The following is a 20,366-nucleotide window of genomic DNA, read 5'->3' as shown; positions in this document are numbered from 1 at the left end:
TTACTTTTAGAGAATAAAAGTTCTGGAGTTAGATAGTAATGATGGTTGTACAACCTGGTGAATGTATTAAATCCCACTGTAAAAGGGTGAATATTATGGTATGTGAATTATATCTAAAAATGTGTAGAAAAAGAACAATCGCTATCACCCCCTGTGCATCTCTGTAAGCCAAAAGGAAAAGGTTCCAAGACGGCAGCCACCTTGCCTGCTCCTCTGTGCCCCTCTTCCAAACACAGGTGATGCAAAGGTTGACCAGGGGAAGGTCTGACTTTTCCACAGGGTAATCCAGACCTGCCCCCAGGCTAGCTGAGTAGCGCAGAGCAGTTTCTAGAATGTAGCTAAAATTAGGACATTAGATTTGCTGCTTCTGTTTACTAAAACTGGAGTTCTACGAAAACCAGGGCATATCGGAAGAGTGTAAATAACTTGCTTCCTGGACTTCCCCGGTGATTATGCCCATATGCCCAGCTCCACACCCCACTTTCCTGATTGCTCTTTTCATCTGGTCTGATTGGAGAGAAATTAGATTGCGGCAGCTACTGGTGCGCATGCATTTCCATCGAAGAAGGGAACACGGACTCTCGGCTTCTTGCCGGTTACAAGATCCCCCTACTTACCCGGGGCTCGCTTTTTCTGTGTGTTTAGTAATCTCTTGTGTGTTATACTTCTGGATTCCCATTTGTAAGTGTGAAGGGCAATAATGCTCACATATATTACTATAATTTTTGAGGATGTGAGATTATCACTCAGATGATCTCATTTTAACTTTGCCAACAGGGAAGAGTATGTTTTTTTAAAAGATGCTTTTCTGCTCTGTAATAACTGATATAAACAGTTGGTGGTGAAGATAGCTCTGAAATTTCTGGAAAGTCCCCTAGGCTTAACCAATATCTGTACAGAAACAAAAAGTTTTGAGGAATTAAAAAATGTTTGCTTGTCCCCACGCATGTGAAAGGGGATAAAGTTTCAGGCTCTGTGTCATGTGCGTGTGCTCTGGAGTGGAAAGCACCTGAGAAACAGTCCAGCCCAGGACTCTGGTTTTTGAGAAGAGGGCAGTGAGGGTCAGTGGAGGTCACACAGCCAGATGGGATTAATGCAGATTTCTCGGTTAGCGAAAATAGATGTCTTTCATTTGAAAGAAAGTAGTCTCTGATAAATGTAAAGACTTTGAAGAGTTTTCAGGAAAAGATATTTAAAATGCCAGGCATGGGTTCATGTTTTAATGGCCTCACGGGTTCTTGGTAAACAGAAATCACCAAGGGTGCCCCAGAAGTTCAGTTTGACTTGGCTTAATCTCCTTGAGCAGAAATGGGATCCATCAGGTTGCTTCTGTCCGCTGAAGACATCAAAGGATGGATTAGATAAACTGTGAGACCAAGGGAACATGTGGGGTGGTAAGGAAACGTGTTTTCATGAAACACTTCAGGTTTTTCATTTGACCAACAGTTGTGAAGCCCAAGCAATCCTGTATCAGGAGTAAGGTGCTTCACAAATGTCTGCTCTTTAATTGTGCTAACAAAATTCGGAGGTATATGCTGTTAGACCGCCCCTACCCCTGCCCCCGCCCCCAAATTCAGAGATGGGTAGACCGAGGCACAGTAAGGTTAAGCAACTAGCCTAAGGTCACCGAGCTTCTCAGTGGCAGAGCTGAGATTTGAACCAAGGCAGTGCTGTTTCAAAGCCTGTGTTTTTAATCACTATGCCATGGTGCCTTTCCAGTGGTAATTATTCAAAATGTAGAGGGGAAAAGCATGAAATTAAACAGCCAGATATGTGATACTTCGAATTCTTTTAAAATATATCTGTGAAGAAAATATACCAGCATGTTACAGTGAATCTCTCTCTAAGGTATTGAAAGGTTGCTGCTAGGAGCCGTGAACAACGCTGCAAATCTTGGCCTCCAGAGGAGAGGAATTCAATCCAGAGCCAGTGACGAGGCTTGATTGCTCAGAGCTTTTTGTGTAATGAAGTTGTTCAGTTCAGTTCAGTTCAGTTGCTCAGTTGTGTCTGACTCCTTTTGACCCCATGAATCACAGCATGCCAGGCCTCCCTGTCCATCACCAACTCCCGGAGTTCACCCAGACTCACGTCCATCGAGTCAGTGATGCCATCCAGCCATCTCATCCTCTGTCGTCCCCTTCTCCTCCTGCCCCCGATCCCTCCCAGCATCAAAGTCTTTTCCAATGAGTCAGCTCTTCGCATGAGGTGGCCAAAGTACTGGAGTTTCAGCTTTAGCATCATTCCTTCCAAAGAAATCCCAAGGCTGATCTCCTTCAGAATGGACTGGTTGGATGTCCTTGCAGTCCAAGGGACTCTCAAGAGTCTTCTCCAACACCACAGTTCAAAAGCATCAATTCTTCAGTGCTCAGCCTTCTTCACGTCCAACTCTCACATCCATACATTATTAAAGTATAAAAAACCACAGATTTTTGAACTGTGGTGCTGGAAAAGACTCTTGGGAGTTCCTTGGACAGCAAGGAGATCAATCCAGTCAATCCTAGATGAAATCAGTCCTGAATATTCATTGGAAGGACTAATGCTGAAGCTGAAGCCCCAATACTTTGGCTACCTGGTGTAAAGAGATGACTCACTGGAAAAGACCCTGATGCTGGGAAAGATTGAAGGCAGGAGGAGAAGGGGATGACAGAAGATGAGATGGTTGGATGGTATCACTGACTCCATGGACATGAGTTTGAGTAAGCTCCGGGAGTTGGTGATAGACAGGGAAGCCTGGCGTACTGCAGTCCATGGGGTCACAAAGAGTCAGACACGACTGAGCGACTGAACTGAACTGAAAGTATACAAAAGATAGAGAAAGCTTCTGACACAGACATCAGGAGGGGACAGAAAGAGTGCCCCCTTGCTAGTTTTAGCAAGGAGTTATATACCTATTTAGTCAGTCAGTTCAGTCGCTTAGTTGTGTCTGACTCCTTGCGACCCCATGAACTGCAGCACACCAGGCCGCCCTGTCCATCACCAGTTCCCGGAGTTTATGCAAACTCACGTCCATTGAGTTGGTGATGACATCCAACCATCTCATCCTCTGTTGTCCCCTTCTCCTCCTGCCCTCAATCTTTCCCAGCATCAGTGTCTTTTCAAATGAGTCATCTCTTCACATGAGGTGACCAAAGTATTGGAGTTTCAGCTTCAACATCAGTCCTTCCAATGAACACCCAGGACTGATCTCCTTTACAATGGACTGCTTGGATCTCCTTGCAGTCCAAGGGACTCTCAAGAGTCTTCTCCAACACCACAGTTCAAAAGCATCAATTCTTTGGCGCTCAGCCTTCTTTATAGTCCAACTCTCACATCCATACATGACTACGGGAAGAACCATAGCCTTGACTAGACAGAACTTTGTTGACAAAGTAATGTCTCTGCTTTTTAATATGCTGTCTAGGTTGGTCATAACTTTTCTTCCAAGGAGTAAGCTTCTTTTAATTTCATGGCTGCAGTCACCATCTGCAGTGATTTTGGAGCCCCCCAAAATAAAGTCAGCCACTGTTTCCACTGTTTCCCCATCTATTTCCCATGAAGTGATGGGACTGGATGCCATAATCTTCATTTTCTGAATGTTGAGCTTTAAGCCAACTGTTTCGCTCTCCTCTTTCACTTTCATCAAGAGACTCTTTAGTTCCTCTTCACTTTCTGCCATAAGGGTGGTGTCATCTGCATATCTGAGGTTATTGATATTTCTCCCGGCCATCTTGATTCCAGCTTGTGCTTCCTTCAGCCCAGCGTTTCTCATGATGTACTCTGCATATAAGTCCATTGGTTAGGGGGGCTTTTCAGGTGGCTCAGTCGTAAAGAATCCGTCTCCAATGCAGGAGATGTGGGTTCGATCTCTAGGTCATGAAGATCCCATGGAGAAGGAAATGGCAATCCACTCTAGTATTCTTGCCTAGAGAATCCCATGGACAGAGGAGCCTGGCGAGCTACAGTCCATGGTGTCGCAAAAGAATCGGATATGACTTAGCGACTGAACCACAACAACAACCAGTGGTTAGGACTTGGTACTTTCACTGCTGGGGCCTGGGTTCAGTTCCTGGCCAGGGAACTACGAAAAGTCAGCACCTCCTTCTTAAAGGCCCCCAGTTAGATCTACCGATTAGATCATATTTATTTTCCTTTACCAATTATGTCTGATTGTCATGACCATGTCATGCTCTATCAAAAAGTTTAAAGTTGCAGTTGTTCTCCAGAGTGACTTTTTGTTTCAACCGTTATTGCCCGGAGTTGTTGCTTGCTTAGAGATATGGTTAAGTTTCAGGTAATATGAACTTCTTTATAATAGAACATCCAAGTGTCTGCAGTTCTTTGCTCTGCTGCTGGTTAGGTTTTTCTTACAGGAGCTCCCTGTGGTGAGTTAACAGCCTGCCGCCTTCTTTTTTCCCATTAGAGATTTTCTTTACCGCATATAATACAAGGCTATTACCATCTTGTTTTTGTAAGAGTGAGAATGAAATCTTTGCTTTCTAACTTTATGCCTTCCCTTTTCTTATTTATTGGTTGCTACTGACTTCTGCAGTATACTTCTTTGCTGGGCACTCATCGGTGGGTATAGTTTTCAGCTTGGCATGGCTCAAACCTCAAACTTTTAAAGTTTTGAAAGCAGCTAAGTTGCACAGTCAATAAATCCATTTCTATGGCCACTTTACTGTGTGTAGGGTGATTATTCCACTTTGCCCGTAGCGACTTCTCAATTTGATCAAAATGCAGTTTTGTCAGGTCATGGGTGAGTCCTCCAGATATAAAAATACATAAAGCAGTGAGAGAAGCCTGTGCTCAAATATTTTAATAACCACCCTTCCCTTCTTTAACCATCTTATTCTGGCAGTTTTGTGGTCTACGCCTTATAATTCACATTGCCATGCTGTTTGCCAAAGTAATTTTAATTTAGTGCTTATTCCTCTTGTCTTTGTAAGAGTATATGATTTTTCTCGCTAACTGGGAGTGAGCGTTGATCCTGCTGCAGAGTGTTTTCTCTGGGTCAAATGAGTTCCTATGCGATCTGTAAATCAGGTTCTAATGGCAGTGTAACTGCGGGAGATGTCTTGGTTTATTTGCGATTGTTTTCCAGATGAGGGGAGCCAGGGTAATGGGAGTGGAATTGTTATCTTAGGCAGGAGAGGAAGAAACATGCAACTTTGCTACTGCCCTGGCAGCAGGCGCCCTTTTGACTGGATTTTAAGGAAAATTAGAAGTGAGTGCTTGCACTCAGGGCAGCTTGCCCAGGGCAGTGTGCCTCCAGCCTGGCATGGTTCTTGGCTTGTCTTAGTCTGTTCGGGCTGCTATAACAAAATACCACAGGCTGGGTGGCTTATAAACAACAGATATTTATTCCTCGCAGTGCTGGAGGCTGGAAGTCTGAGATCAGGCTGCCAGCATGGTTGACTCTCCCAGTCACAGATTGCTTGTGTACTTATGCGGTGGAAGGGACCAGCATGCTCCCTGGGGCCTCTTTTATATGAGCACTAATCCCATTTATGAGGACTTTTCCCTTAGCATCCAATCGCTTCCCAAAGATCCCACCTTCTAATACCATCCACTGGGGATTAGGGTTTCAACGTATGAATTTGGGATGGGGGCACAAACATTCAGACCATAGAATGACTCTCCCACCAGTTAAGTCTTGCCAGCATTTTCACTCTCCCATTGCTGCTACTGGTGGTGGTGTTTTTCAGTCACTCAGTCATGTCCCACTCTTCGCAGCCCCATGGATTCCAGCACGCCAGGCTTCCCTATCCTTTACCACCTCCCGAAGTTTGCTTAAAGTCATGTCCATTGAGTCGGTGGTGCTATCCAACCATCTCACTCTCTGTTGTCCCCTTCTCCTCCTGCCCTCAAACTTTCCCAGCATCAGGGTCTTTTCCAATGAGTCAGTTCTTTGCATGAGGTGGCCAAAGTATTGGAGATTCAGCTTTAGCATCAGTCCTTCCACAGAATACTCAGGGTTGATTTCTTTTAGGATTGACTAGTTTGATTTCCTTGCTGTCCAAGGGACTCTCAAGAGTCTTCTCCAACAGCACAGTTCAGAGGCATCAGTTCTTCGGCATTCAGCCTGAATATTATATTCAGCCTTCTTTATATATATTCTATATACTCACATCTGTACACGATTATTGGAAAAACCATAGCTTTGACTCGACAGACCTTTGTAGGTCTTGGCTATCCACACTACAGCCCCAGAGGCTGCCTGCCTGCATGGTCCACTTTATCTCCTAGGGGAGCTGGTTACTGGTTTGATTACAGTGCTTTGGTTTTGAGTGGTAGGGCTCAACCCTATTCCCTTCCACTCCACCAGCTCTCTCATTTTGATGTCCTGCTTTTGCAGAACATGAGGTTTTCCAGAAATGTGTATAGTCGACTGTCAGTATAACTGGCTCCATATTTGTGAATTTGCCTTCTCACTAAAATGTATTTGTGAGCCCAAGAGCAATCAATACTTGTGGTGCTTGCCCAGTCATTTGCAGAGTGCACGTGGTGAGCTGCCAGAAATGCGTGATCCTTGCTGAGGTTGGAGAACGTGGTGCTTAGCCATCTTGTTTTAGTTCCCAGACCAGAAACAAGTGTCCTTTTCACAATTTATTTAGTGTCATATTTTTCCCATTTTTGTTCCTTTTTTTTTTTTTTAACTGGTAATTTCATTGTTTGCAACAGCCCTGAGATGCAGGGTGGGAGGGCCTGTAGTGTTTCTGAGCCTGAGAAGGCTGCGCTATGCCTTATGGAGAAAATAAGCTTGTGTGTTAGACAAGCTTCCTGCAGCATGAGTGACAGTGCTGTTGTGAGTTCAGTGTGAATGAATCAACAATATATATTTGATATTTTTGCTGTTGTTGTTTAGTTGCTAAGTTACATGTGACTCTTTTTGCAACCTCATGGACTGTAGCTAACCAGGCTCCTCTGTCCATGGGATTTCCCAGGCAAGAAGACTGCAGTGATTTGCCATTTCTTTCTTTAGGGTATCTCCTCAACTTAGAGATTGAACCCACACCTTCTGTATTGGTGGGTAGATTCTTTACTGCTGAGCCATCTTGGAAGTCCATATGTATCTGATAAGGTGTCTTTAAAAGGAGACACAAAATAAAGTTATATATTGATGATGTGACTAAAGGCTTCAAGTAACCTAACCTTATAATTCTCTTAGGGACAGTGCTTCAGTACTCACTAATTCAGTGGCCATGGTGACTTTATGGAACATAACTGCCTCAAATAATAAGTAATTAATGTTTGGGTTTCCCAAAGTGAAAGTGAAAGTGAAGTCGCTCAGTCATGTCCAACTCTTTGTGACCCCATGGACTGTAGCCTACCAAGATCCTCCGTCCATGGGATTTTCCAGGCAAGAGTACTGGAGCGGGTTACCATTTCCTTCTCCAGGAGATCTTCCTGACCCAGGGATTGAACCCGGGTCTCCTGTACTGTAGGCAGACACTTTACCGTCTGAGCCACCAGGGAAGATATGTTGAAACCTAATCCCGAGTACGATAATATTAGGAGGAGGGACCTTTGGAAGGTGATGAGGTCATGAAGATGGGGCCCTCCTGGATGGGATTAGTGCCCTTATGAAAGAGACCCAGAGACCTCCATCACATGAAGACACAGTGAGGAGACGGCCACATGAACTAGGAAGTGGACTCTCAGCAGGCACTAAATCTGTTAGTGCTTTGATCTTGGACTTTCCACCCTCTGAAACTATGAGAAATAATGTATGTTGTTGATAAGCCAACCAGTCTGTGGTATTTTTGTTACAGCAGTCGATGCTGACTAAGACAGACTGTTTTCATCACAGCAGAACCACTTATGCTGAAATCAGTCTTTCTGGTACCAGAAAATAGAGCACATAGACTGTCCTTCCAGGACTATGCAGATGCCCTGCCTTCATTTCTAACCACAGATTTTCTCTTCCAGATGTAAGTAGCATGGTCAATACAGGAGTGATCAGTGGTTCTGGAAACCTGATGGATTTCCTCGACGAGCCATTCCCTGATGTGGGGACATATGAGGACTTCCACACCATCGACTGGCTGAGGGAAAAATCACGGGACACCGACAGACACAGGAAGGTCTGTGCTGTTCATAAAGCTACATTGAGGGGAGTCCCTTCAGAGGGCTTAGTCATGCTTTCACCAGATGGTTACCGAGCTAGTACTTGGATTCATGCATCATGTTTTAAGGCAGGTTCTAGAGAAGAGAAGGAAGTGATGTGAACAGATACTTATAGTACCAGGTGCTTTGGGTGGGAGGCTGTGTCATACCAAGGTGTGGTGAGGAGGGGGCTCTGGAACCAGATAGATCAGGTACATCCTGACCATGCCACCTTCAGGCTGGGTCACTTTTGGGGTGCTATTTCTGGACCTTCTCATTTGCAATGATGAAGGTAATTATACCTATAGATAAATGAGGCTATGTGTGTATGAAAGCACATATTACAGCACCTGGTGTCTCGCTGGCATCAAGATGCATTTTAATGGACTCCAATAAAGTTGTGTATCAAGTGCTGTGGGATCATTTAGGAGGGCCCATGAAGGAGGGACTTTTTAGTGAGGGTGGCATTTCAGTGGAGTGTTGATGGATGAGTAAGAGTGTGCTACGAAGAGGAAGGGGAAAGGGTCCTAATCAGGAGCTGCCCTTTTTTAGGTCACAGGAACATGAAAGACTGCCCATTTAGGCAGTTTAAGGAGCTCTGAGGTCTGGTGGCAGATTCAAGGAAGGAGAGGACCGGAGATGAGTTTGGGTGCAGGGGCAATGGGGCCACATTGGGAATGACTGAGTAGAAGAGTTGACATTTCCTTTTGATGGCCACAAGAGAGATGTTCCACCAGGGGGTAAACAGGAAGCTTGGAAATGAGTTCAGGAGAAAGAGGAAGCAGATCTGACAAGAGTGCCAACAAAGAGAGGCTTGGGGTCATGATCCTTCACAGGAGCCATTGGCAGGATGGAGGGCAGTACTGGGGTCAGGATGGCCTGGGGGTGGTCAGAAGTGGGGGAGGCCTTGGATGATGAGATGGGAGAAAATCAGAGCAGCACATTGTAGGGGGAGGCCACTGAGTTGTGTTTCAGCTGCTGTGAGTTTGAGCTGATTGTCCAGCCTGCAGCCCTGTGCCGTTCAAGGGCATGGTCAGGATTGTGGTGGAGAATGAGGTGTTCTTGGCGTGAGTGGGTGCTGAAGCTGTAGAAGTGGTCCAGGTAGCCTGGGTCTGGAGAGGGAGAGATCAGGAGTGTTGCCAAGATTTAGTGGGTTCCGTGGGAGGGACTGGGGACCAGGGATGGATGCTTAGGTGAAGGAGGGCAACCAGCAGAGTGGCTGTAAGTGAAAGGGGGAGAGAGTGGCGAGGATGGAGCGCCCTCCACCGAGAGGTCAGGTCAGAGATGCAGCAGCCACAAAGGCGAGAACAGCTTCAGAGAGTCTGAATGAGCCGTCACATCCAGAGTGAGACCGAGTCACATCACGTTACACAGTGGCAGGGAAGGGAGGCTGAGAGATGTGTAGGGAGTGAGGTCCCGTGGACACTGATGCAGGTGATTGGCTCTGACCTGGAGGAACGGAGGCGAGGGGGTGGCCTTCTGTCCAGAACAGGGGTCGCGGACTGTGGCCCTTGGGCAAATCCGGCGCATCGCCTGTTCCCAGAAGTCCCACTGCCTTGGCACACAGCCATGCCTGCGGGTGCACGCACTCTTTATGGTTCTTTTTGCGTGACAACCACAGACTCCAGTAGTTGCCACGGAGACCATCTGACCTTCCAAGCTGAAAATATTGACTTTCTGTCTCTTTATAGGAAATGTTTGCCAGCCCTTGCTCTTAAGGGTGTAGGGGAATGATAATCTCAGGGATGTAGGATTCTGTTAACACAGGGAGGGAAAAGGGGGCTCCTACAGTGTGTGTAGACATAACCATCTGCCTGGGAAATGTGGTCCATGCTGCCTCATTCAGCATTCTTGCTGTTGGTTAAAACCACAAGTTGTCACCTCATACAGGTCAGAATGGCCATCATCGAAAAGTCCACAAATAATAAATGCTGGAGAGAGAGAGTCTACAAATAATAAATGCAGAGAAAAAGGAACCTTCCTAGACCATTGGTGGGAAGGTCAGTTGGTACAGCACTATGGAGAACAGTATGGAGGTTCCTTAAAAACTAAAAATAGAGTTATCATGTGATTCAACAGTCCCACTCCTGAGCATATTAGAGAAAACTCTTAACTGTTTACATGTAAGACATGGAAGCAACCTAAGTGTCCATCAGCACAGGAATGAATAAAGAAGATGTGGTATATACATTCAGTGGAGTACTATCGAGCCATAAAAAATGAAATAATGCCTTTTGCAGCAACATGGATTCAACTAGAGATTATCATACTAAGTGAAGTAAGTCAGACAGAGAAAGACAAATATGATATCGCTTATATGTGGAGTCTAAAATATACAAATGAATTTATTTAATACAAATGAACTTATTTACAAAACAAAAACATTCCCAGACATAGAAAACAAACTTACGGTTACCATAGGGGAAAGTAGGGAGGAGATAAATTAGAAGTTTGGGGTTGACAGATACACACTACTACATATGAAATAGATAACACCAAGGGCGTACTGTATAGTGCAGGGAACTATGTTTAATGTCTTGTAATAACCTATAGTGGAAAAGAATCTGAAAAAGAAGATATATAAAAAACGGACTCATTTTGTGGTACACCTGAAATGAACACATCGTTGCAAATCAACTATACTCCAATAAAAAAGTTAAACACTTTAGAAAAAAGATGTCCGAAAGTCCAAAGCTGTATACACACACACACACACACACACACACACACACACACACGTTCTTATGCTTGGAATGTACCAGTTAAATAAAATGTATTCGACCAGGATGTTCTTGCTTTTAACATGTAACCTGGAAAACCAAAGAAGGAAATGAAATCTTTGTTGAAGAGGGTCTTTTGTGAACAGGCCTTACAATCTAAGCTGAAATAGTGATTCGTATTGAAAATGATGACACCGAAGTGATATCTCCCTTCAGAATGACTTTGGAATAATCAGGGATCCAGTCATGTTTAGTAAGGTTTTTTAAGTGATTTTTTGGGGATTCTGATTCTTTGGAGATCGTCATCTTCATAGCTCCTTGAACAAGAAAGCCCATTTGACCATCATGCTCAGTAACTGAAAGAATCACTTAAGTGGCCATCTAGTTGCTTAATTACATTTGTTTTCTCATTCAACCTGTTTCCTGAGGAAACAGTTGCAGAAAAGTAAGTTTGAATTGGAACGTGTATCCACATCAGCTCTGATGTCTTTTTGTTTCTAGATAACCAGCAAAAGCAAGGAGTCCATATGGGAGTTCATCAAGAGTTTGTTGGATGCCTGGTCGGGATGGGCAGTCATGCTGCTCATTGGCCTGCTGGCAGGTACGTGCTGTTTCTCTTGTACTTCATGCCAGGAGTTTGTGGCTTGAAATATCTAAGAGCAAAATACATGACCTACCAATCTATCGTCAGTGAAGTAAGGAGACGCCAAGGCATGGGTGGACCAGGTACAGTCATTGGAGAGGAGTACCAAGAGAGCTGTGCTTCCCTGGTAGCTCAGCGGTAAAGAATCTACTGCCAGTGCAAGACACATGGGTTCGATCCCTGGATCGGGAAGATCCCCTGGAGAAGGAAATGGCAACCCACTCCAGTATTCTTGCCTGGAGAATCCCACGGACAGAGGAGCCTGGCGGGCTACAGTCCGTGGGGTCACAAAAGTCAAACATGACTGAGCAACCAAAAGCACACACTTCACATTCTGTAGGACTTGGCTATGGAGCAGGCTAGAAAGGATGGGAACATTTTGCTCTCTAAAACATCCTGTGAGAATGAACTTGACTAACACTGGCAGGCCCTGGGATGAACATCGAGAGACACTCCCAGTAACACGAAACTGCAGGGTCTGAGAGAGGCCTGGGAGATGTACGTCCAGTCCTTGGGTTGTTCTGACCCTCAGGGACTCGGCGTCCTTCATTTTTATAATCCCAGCACCATGTTTGTGACCCATGGGTGTTTTCGGAGCAAATGAATGTGTATCTGGAAGTTATGCCTCCCCTTTTAATAGCAAACACTCCAACCCTCCATGGAAATCGTTTCCTGAAATTTCCTTACTCTTAGGAGGCTGTGAAGGTTAATGTCAAAGAGGAAAAAACTGATCAAGTTAAAGAGATTTCCTTAAGAAAACCCCCTGCCTGTAGTAACGTCATAGTTATGGTTATAGGACTGATCAGAGAATGACTGTGATATGGGTCTAGTGTAGTACACGCTGTCTGACAGCATTCCCATGGGACACAGAGTGAAACTTTGTGATTGGAGGACTCTGATTTCTGGCCACCTCTCATTTGTTATATCTACAATGGTGGGAGGGGCTCGGTTGCTAGGGAAGGGCTCTGTGTGCCTGGTGGGTCATAAAGGGCCCATAAAAGTGCTGAAGTGGCAGTCCTCTCGCTCCAGTCACAGTAGCTGCCTATTCGCCCCATCCTGCCCTTCCGCTCCCCGTGGATATTGGTAGCAGTTCATAGATGTACGACATTTTGCCACCCCTTTGTTTGACTGCTAATGTGAAGACCTGAAGACCTTTAAAGGAAGGCGAAGTAGTTTGCTGTGAATTTTGATGTCTTTGTTTAGAATAGATGTATAAAACTCTACCCAGGGTTATTTTTGGCTCCCAGAAAGGAGAGATGGACGTTGGAAATGAAGGAATCCGAGTAGATGTTCTGGCCTAGATTTATCAACTGATCCAAGAGCCCAGTTGGGCTGTTTTTAACATATCAGATACCAACAACCTGGCTTCTCTGGTAAGCCAATTTACCTCACTTCTTTTAGGTGGGATCACCTGGGGATTTAAAACTACTGCTGCCCAAATTGCAATTAAATAGTACTCCAGAAATGACGCCCTAGCATTGAGTAAGGCCCCTTCTACCTGTGATGCTGATGTGCAGCCAGTGGTGAGGACCACTGGCAAAGGGTCACATCAGGAGATGAATAGAGGAGGGAGGCAAGAAATGGATGATCTTAACGATGAAGGCGGCTAAAGTGTTCTTTTGATCTGGATGTACTGGGAAGGGAGATCCAGAAAACTCTGCCCCATTCGCCTTCCCATTCCCCAGCTGTCTAATGGTGGTGAGACCCAGGAGTCCCATGCCTGGCCTGTCACCTCCTTAGTGGCAGCCTGGGTATTGTATTCTGACTCCTAAGATGGAGCTGCGCAACCTGCGGCTCCTATGAGGGGCGTTAACCCAGAGCCACCGCTGGGGGTCACTGTTGTTCCACACAACGTTTTTGTTCAAAGGTCATCTTTCTTGCCACCTTTTCTAAAAGTACCTTTCTCTCTCTCTCTCTCTCTCTCTCTCTCTCTCTCTCTCTCGGAACTTCATCCCCCTCGCCCACCATTATGTATGTATGTGTGTATGTATGTAACAGTTTTATTGAGCTATAACTCACATACCATACAATTCACCTTGTTAAAGTGGTTTTTAGTGTATTCACAGAATTTTGCAGCCAACACCAAGATCGATTTTAGAACATTTTCACCAGCTCCCAAAGAACCTCCCTACCCTTCAGCTATCAGCCGCAGCGCCCTCAGCCTCTTTTTAGTCTTAGACAGCCGCTGATCTACTTTCTGTCTCTGTAGATTTGCCTGTTCTGGACCTTTCACAAAATGGAATCACATACTATGTGATCCTTTCTGACTCGCTTCATTTAAGCATAATGTTGCCAAGGCTCATCCACACTGTCGCATGTGTCCGTACTTCATTCCTTTTTATTGCCGTCCTAGGTGGACCACATTTGGTTCTTCCATTTAGCAGTTGACGGGCATACGGGTTGTTTCCACTTTTTGGCTTTTGTGAATATGCTGCTGTGAACATCTGTGTGCGTATCTTTGTGAGGATATATGTGTTCATTTCTCGTGGGCAGACACTGAGGAGTAGAATTCCTTGGTCAGATGGCGACCCTTGGTTTTCCTTTTGAGGACCTGTTCTCCGGCACCATTGTGGGGGATGGCCGCCCCCGGAGCACACTGTATTCTTCTCTTGTTGTCAGAGCCCCTCACTTGGGGGTTTAGTCGCTAAGTCATGCCCAACTCTTGCGACCCCACGGACTGTAGCCCTCCAGGCTTCTCTATCCATGGGATTTTCCAGGCAAGAATACTGGAGTGGATTGTCATTTCCTTCTCCAGGGAATCTTCCCAACCCAGGAATTGGACCTGGGTCTCCTGCACTGCAGGCAGATTCTTTACCAACTGAGCTACAAGGGAAGCCCCCTTACTTATTTAGTCTAGTGTCTTTCTCCCTGCATGAGGTATGATTCCGTGAAGGCAGGGACCTGAGTTTGCTTTGTTCAGTGCTGTACCCCAGGGTGTAGAGTTTACTTCCATAGTAAGTAGGTGCTCAGTAAGTAGCCCTTGAGTGAATGGATGGACCTGAGTTTCCTGATTTTCATTTATTTGTTGCTCTCATTCATTCAACCTGATATATAGTTCCAGCTGTACACCTGACATGCATACAACAGTGGACAAGGCTGTGTGCCCTTGCCCACTTAAAGGGGACACAGGGTCTGGATGCCTGGCCTGATTCCCACCGTGGCACACAAACCAGACAAGAGACTGTCTTCCTGCCCCACTTATACACTAGTTGGATACACACACACATATAAATATAGTCATATCAGGATGTGATAAGTATGGGGATGGCGGGATGCCTGGGAAATATACTTAGCTCAGACTTAGGAAATCAGGGAGGGCTTCCTGAAGGAGGTGATAGAAATGCCAGGATCTGGAAGATAAATAGGAGCTTGCCCAGTTGGGGGAGGGCAGCACTGTCTGAGGAAGTACAGAGAGGAGGGCCTGGTGTGCTCAGGGGCATGGCGTGGGCAGTGTGTGGGGTTAGTGGTGGAGAGAGAGGAGCCTGGAGAGAAACTCGGAGACTGAGGAAAGAGCCTGTGTGCTGCTGAGGATTTGGGCAGTACTGGAAAGAACAGTGGGTGACTGCTGATGCAACAGGAGAGTGGCAGGGCCAGGGGGCCTTTTGTTGGTGTGTGGTTGCCTTTGGTGTTGATGCTGGCAGGGAAATAATATTGTAGTAAAGGCTAGTAAAAGTTTGAAAACTTCGGTAGCTTGAGAGTATTCTCTGCCTTCACAAAGGACTGGAATGGATTACTCTAGTAAGATGGCCTTCTGTGACCCACTGCACACTCTATTTTATCCCACTTCTATTGGCCTTTAGAGTAGTTGTTTACTTAAATCACTCCTCAGTCCTTCAACCAAAATGTAAAAATTCAGAAGATTCTAATAAGTGACATTTTTCAAGTTGGGTTCCATTTGGATATAAAACTTGATTGAAATGATGAGGCTGTCATAGTTGATTTCTCTCCATTTTGTCTGAATTGTCTTTTCTGGAGAGATAAGTTTGTGATTCCAGCATCCTGCCCTGGAAGTTGCTGAGGGGGTTCCATCTTTTATTGGGTATTGGTACCCTAGTTCCAAAACTTAGAAGGGCTGGGTTCTGAAAGCCCCAGGGGGTTGCAGTGAACTCTGCCCTGCAGGTCTCTCCCTCCTGTGTGATCGAAGCCCCCCAAGGACTGTATATCATTGGCCTTTGTGTCTCAGTGGGCTGGGTGCCACCTTTGCCACACCATGGGCCCTGCCACATGCTCAGGTGACCTCAAGACTGCTGAAAGAGGCTGCTGGGGCATGTGGCAGCCCAGGGCGCGGGCATCTCTGCCTGCCCTCCATGCTGCCTGGGTCCCGCTGGCTTCCGTCTCAGTGGCTCTTGCTGCTTCTTCCAGGCACTCTGGCCGGGGTCATCGATCTCGCTGTCGACTGGATGACCGACCTGAAAGAGGGCATCTGCCTGTCCGCCTTCTGGTATAGCCATGAGCAGTGCTGCTGGACTTCCAATGAGACCACTTTTGAGGACAGGGACAAGTGTCCCCTGTGGCAGAAGTGGTCGGAGCTGCTGGTGAATCAGTCGGAGGTGAGTGCGTGGGTGTGTCCTGGCTGGGAGTCCCCTGGCTGGTGGTGGGGAATGTCTATGCACTCACCTTCTGCTCTGACCTTCAGCTGTGGCTAATATGAGTGCCACTTCCCACTCAGCTTGTTTTCTAGTTCTAGGGTTCAAACTTCAATTGGAAAGTCCTTCCCCACTATTGCATGTGTACAACGTATGTAGTTTTTAAAACCTGGTATTTGGTTTTGTTTTTCTTACCGAGAGTGGTCTTTTGATCATGCTAAAGAAATAAGAGTTGATTTTTATTACTTCTAACTGAGGAGAAAAGATATTGTTTTAGAAAAATGGCTTTAGTGAATGTAATTCATATTCCAGAGGATATTCTATGTGTATACATCAATCTGTGTAATAAATATTAATATTAATGAATTAATCTTCATTAACACGAATATGCTAATATTCTTTTAGAATATTCGCGCATTTGTGCCACCATCACCCTGATCTAATTTTAGAACATTTTTATCACCCCCAAAGAAACCTTGTACCTGTCAGCAGTCACTCCCCATTTCCGCCCACATCTGCCAGCTCTGGGCAACCACCAGTCTGCTTTCTACCTCTGCAGATTTGCCTACTGTGGACTTTTCTTATAAATGGAGTGTACAACGCATGGACATTTGTGTCTGGCTTCATTCACTTAGCATAATGTTTTCCAAGTTCATTTGTGTCATACCGTAAATTGGGACTTCATTCCTTTTCACGGCCAAATAACATGCCATTGTCTGCATCAGCACGTGTCATTTCTCCACTCAGTAGCTGAGGAACATGTGATGCTTCCACTTTTGTGCTTTATGAATGACTTTGCTTTGAAAGCTTATCTACAGGGTTTTGTGTGGACGTATGTTTTCATTGCTTTGGGGTCCATACCTAGAGGGGAATTCCTGGGGCACATGGCAACCCTACATTTAACCTTTTGAGGAGCTGCCGGTCTTCCAAAGTGGCTGCACCTTTTTGCATTCCAGCAGCAGCGTATGTGGGTTCCAGCTTTCCCACATCCTCACCGACCCCAGTTGTTAACCTGGTTTGGATCGTAGCCCTCCTAGCAGATGAGAAGGGCTGTCTCCCTGTGGAGACAGTTATCATCTTCCAATGAACACATCAGAGAGGATGTTTGTGGGCCTTCTGCAATGGGAATATCCCAGCCTAGGGGCTGTAGCAGTGAAGCACAGACCAGGCTCTTGCCTTCATGGCTCTCTGACTTTCAGATCTGCACAAATCTTTGTCCAGGAAAAGGCTTAATTTCTAACTGAGTTCATTGGTTACCACAGTGACTAAGGGTCATCGACAGATCAGAAACCCAGGTGATAGGGAGCTAAGTTGCCAGGATTCACGTTAGGGTACTGTGAGGACTGTTCACCATATAACTGTTCTTGGAAGATACATATTCTCCTCCTTGCTCCCCCATTCTCCTTTGCCCAGTTGATTTACCTCTGTTGAAGACTTCTGGAATGCACTTTGCCATTTTGCTCAATCTTGCTCAGTGGAGTTGAAAATGAATTCTGTCAAATCTCAGAAATTGACGGGCTCTTGAAATTTCACACATCCTCAGTGCTCTCCATCACTTCCAAAAATAGATTCTCACGTGGCTGGATGGAGATGGGCAGGCTGAATTGGCTGGCTGCCATGTTTGGTTTCTTCGCTCCTACTTTGGGGGGAACTATGGCCATCCAGCTTCTCAACCATCTCCAAGATTTATACTTGAATTCAAAGAATTAGTGTTAGCCAGGGTGAGATGTTATTATTAGTCACAGAAAAGTCCATTTTTCTCCGGGTGAAATGTATTCCTGATTTCTCACCACACCAGGTGTGAATATCTCTGGTTGTTAAGGCTAGAGCTATCTCCTGGAGCATGTTTTTGTGTTTTACAGGCGCACGTGTGGCTGTTTCAGTGGCCTGGCTTAGAGGCACCCTGGCTTTCCCTGCTCATCATGTGACAGATCAGATGGTGGCAAGAAGCTGAGGCCTAGAGAATCGTAGTCTGCCCAGCACACCAGGTCCTCAGCCTCAAAGACCCCAGACTGTGTTGTTGGTCCAGAAGGTGTTCCCCACACATCAGATTATTTAGAATATTGGCGCAGCGCCTGAGACTGCATTTCCATTCCACGCCAGGTGATACTGCCGGTCCAGGGGCCACATCTGAGTAGCAGTATTCTAAAATGCAGTTCCCCCAGACGGGACAAGAGTTTAGGGGAGAATGGATACAGGTATGTGTATGGCTGAGTCCCTTTTCTGCCCACCTGAAACTGTCACAGCGTTGTTAATAGGCTATACCTCAATACAAAATAAAAAGTTTTAAAAAGGCAATTCACACACTTCCTCTTTGGTTTTAATTGCAGCGTGGGTTTGGCCTTCACCAAAGCAAAGAGGCTGATCCACCGCAGACGAGACCAAACAAACTTTCTGGGGGCTCGAAGGCAGAATTTTCTGTTACATGCCTTTTATTAACTCAAGCGCACAGGGCAATTCAAACCAAGCCTCATTCACAGTTTCCAGGACTGCTGAGGTGTCACCTGGTGGAAGATGTGTGTACACAGCTCCCGGAAAAGCAGCTGGTGCTGTGTCTGTGTGAACCGCTATAGCAATAGCAACAGCTGATAAAACTAACCTGCCTCTTTGTTGACACAGGACCAGGCGAGAAGCTGCCCAGTCAGGTCAGAGGGTCCTCTCTCATTCTAGAGGGCTAGGCGTGTTGCTTGGGTCTGCAATGGCTCACGTGTCTCTTCTTGTTCTGTGTCTTGTCTAGGGTGCCAGTGCTTACATTCTGAATTACCTAATGTACATCCTGTGGGCATTGCTGTTTGCATTTCTGGCTGTCTCCCTGGTACGAGTATTTGCACCATATGCCTGTGGCTCTGGTATACCCGAGGTGAGTTGGGGCTGGCTTTTTGTGCCAATTATTAGAAGAGCAAGCACTTACGTGGCACTTAGGCGCTAAGCATGGTTCCTGGCATTGGACATCTGTTCACTCATTCATTCTCGCAGAGAGCCTATGAGGTCCGTACTCTTATTCTTCATTTGATGGTTGGGGAAAGTGAAGTACAGAGAGGTTAAGTAACTTGCCCAAGGTCGCTAAGCTGGTCAGCTGGGAGTCGAACCCAGCTGTCTGGCTTCAGGATTTATGCTCTGTTTATTCTCAGATGCTTCAATTCTTGTCTTTGCATACCAGGCAGAAGTCTTAAAGCCTGTGGAACTGGAGTTCATTAACCACACACGCAGACATGGTCCTATAGTAACCCTTAAGTGCATTTAGGGCTTCCTAGGTGGTGCAGTGGTGAAGGATCTGCCTGCCAATGCAGGAGACTCAGGTTCGATCCCTGGGTCTGGAAGATCCCCTGGAGGAGGGCATGGCAACCCACTTGCCTGGAGAATCCCAGGGGCAGAGGAACCTGGAAGGCTATAGTCCATGGGGTCACACAGAGTTGGACATGACTGAGCAACTGAGCACGCACGTATGCAAGTACATCAGTGATCAGCTGTGAAAGGGGCAACAGCGGGAGTTTGGTGCTCAGAAAGTTTACTTATTAAACTCCCTTGCCACGTTTTTGCTCTGCTTGTGAGAGGATAAGAGCAATCTTTAAAAACTAAATTCCATGTTCACTACATGTGCTGTGAATGCACCCGTGTGAGTTTAGAGTTCTTATAAATATTTTCAGCTCTTTCTGGTAACCAGAGCATGAGGGAAGTGACTTCATCGATCAGGAAGAATGCCCGGTACTAAACTTCAAACCACTGAGGATCTGCTGGGTTCAAAAAACCATAATTGAGCGAATTCCCGAAAAACCCAGACAGTGCAGCTTTGAGCCAGAAATCATTTTTAAAGTTCTTAGACGATCACTCTAATCACTGCTGTTGCATTCTCCTTCAAGTTGGTGCTTCAGCAGCTCCCACAGACAGGGGAGATGCTGAGTTTATAAAGATGTGAGCGGTCATGGCAGCGGACCCACACTCTTTGGCAGCACTGCTGGTCCGGGTGGTTCATGGGAAGGGCTGGGGTAATTAAAGGATCGTTGAAAGGAAAGCTCAGCATTATCTTGTTCCAGGAAAAGATGTTTTAAGAAGGCAATTTCATGCTGAATTTTGGATAGTTGATATTAACACGTTGCTGGAGGAACCTAAAAAATAAGCTGTGCATTGCAGCATATTTGCTCCGTACAGCCAGTGCTGCTGTAATGCACTATGTGTGTGTGCTCAGTTGTGGCTGCCTCTTTGTGACCCCCTGAACTGTAGCCCGCCAGGTTCCTCTGACCTTGGGATTCTCCAGGCAAGAATACCAGAGTGGGTTTGCCTTTTCCTTCTCCAGGGGATCTTCCCCACCCAGGAATTGAACTCATGTCTCCA

General features: G+C 45.9%; 1 protein-coding gene across 4 annotated transcripts in view; it reads left to right on the top strand.

Moving 5' to 3' along the window:
* CLCN4 (chloride voltage-gated channel 4) overlaps positions 1-20,366 on the top strand; it is a 71,616-nt gene that overhangs the window by 22,868 nt on the left and 28,382 nt on the right. For all 4 annotated transcript variants that reach the window (XM_019955896.2, XM_019955894.2, XM_019955895.2 and 1 more), the window contains 4 exons: positions 7,909-8,063; positions 11,307-11,406; positions 15,811-15,998; positions 18,772-18,894. In XM_019955896.2, coding sequence (XP_019811455.2) covers positions 7,920-8,063; positions 11,307-11,406; positions 15,811-15,998; positions 18,772-18,894 — 555 coding nt within the window. In that variant the 5' untranslated portion in view covers positions 7,909-7,919. The remainder of the gene's footprint in view (positions 1-7,908; positions 8,064-11,306; positions 11,407-15,810; positions 15,999-18,771; positions 18,895-20,366) is intronic.

Source organism: Bos indicus, chromosome X (assembly GCF_029378745.1).
Source record: "Bos indicus isolate NIAB-ARS_2022 breed Sahiwal x Tharparkar chromosome X, NIAB-ARS_B.indTharparkar_mat_pri_1.0, whole genome shotgun sequence".
Taxonomy (NCBI): Eukaryota; Metazoa; Chordata; class Mammalia; order Artiodactyla; family Bovidae; genus Bos; species Bos indicus.
The sequence above is the reverse complement of the archived record's forward strand: the minus strand, read 5'-3'. Positions and strand labels throughout refer to the sequence as shown.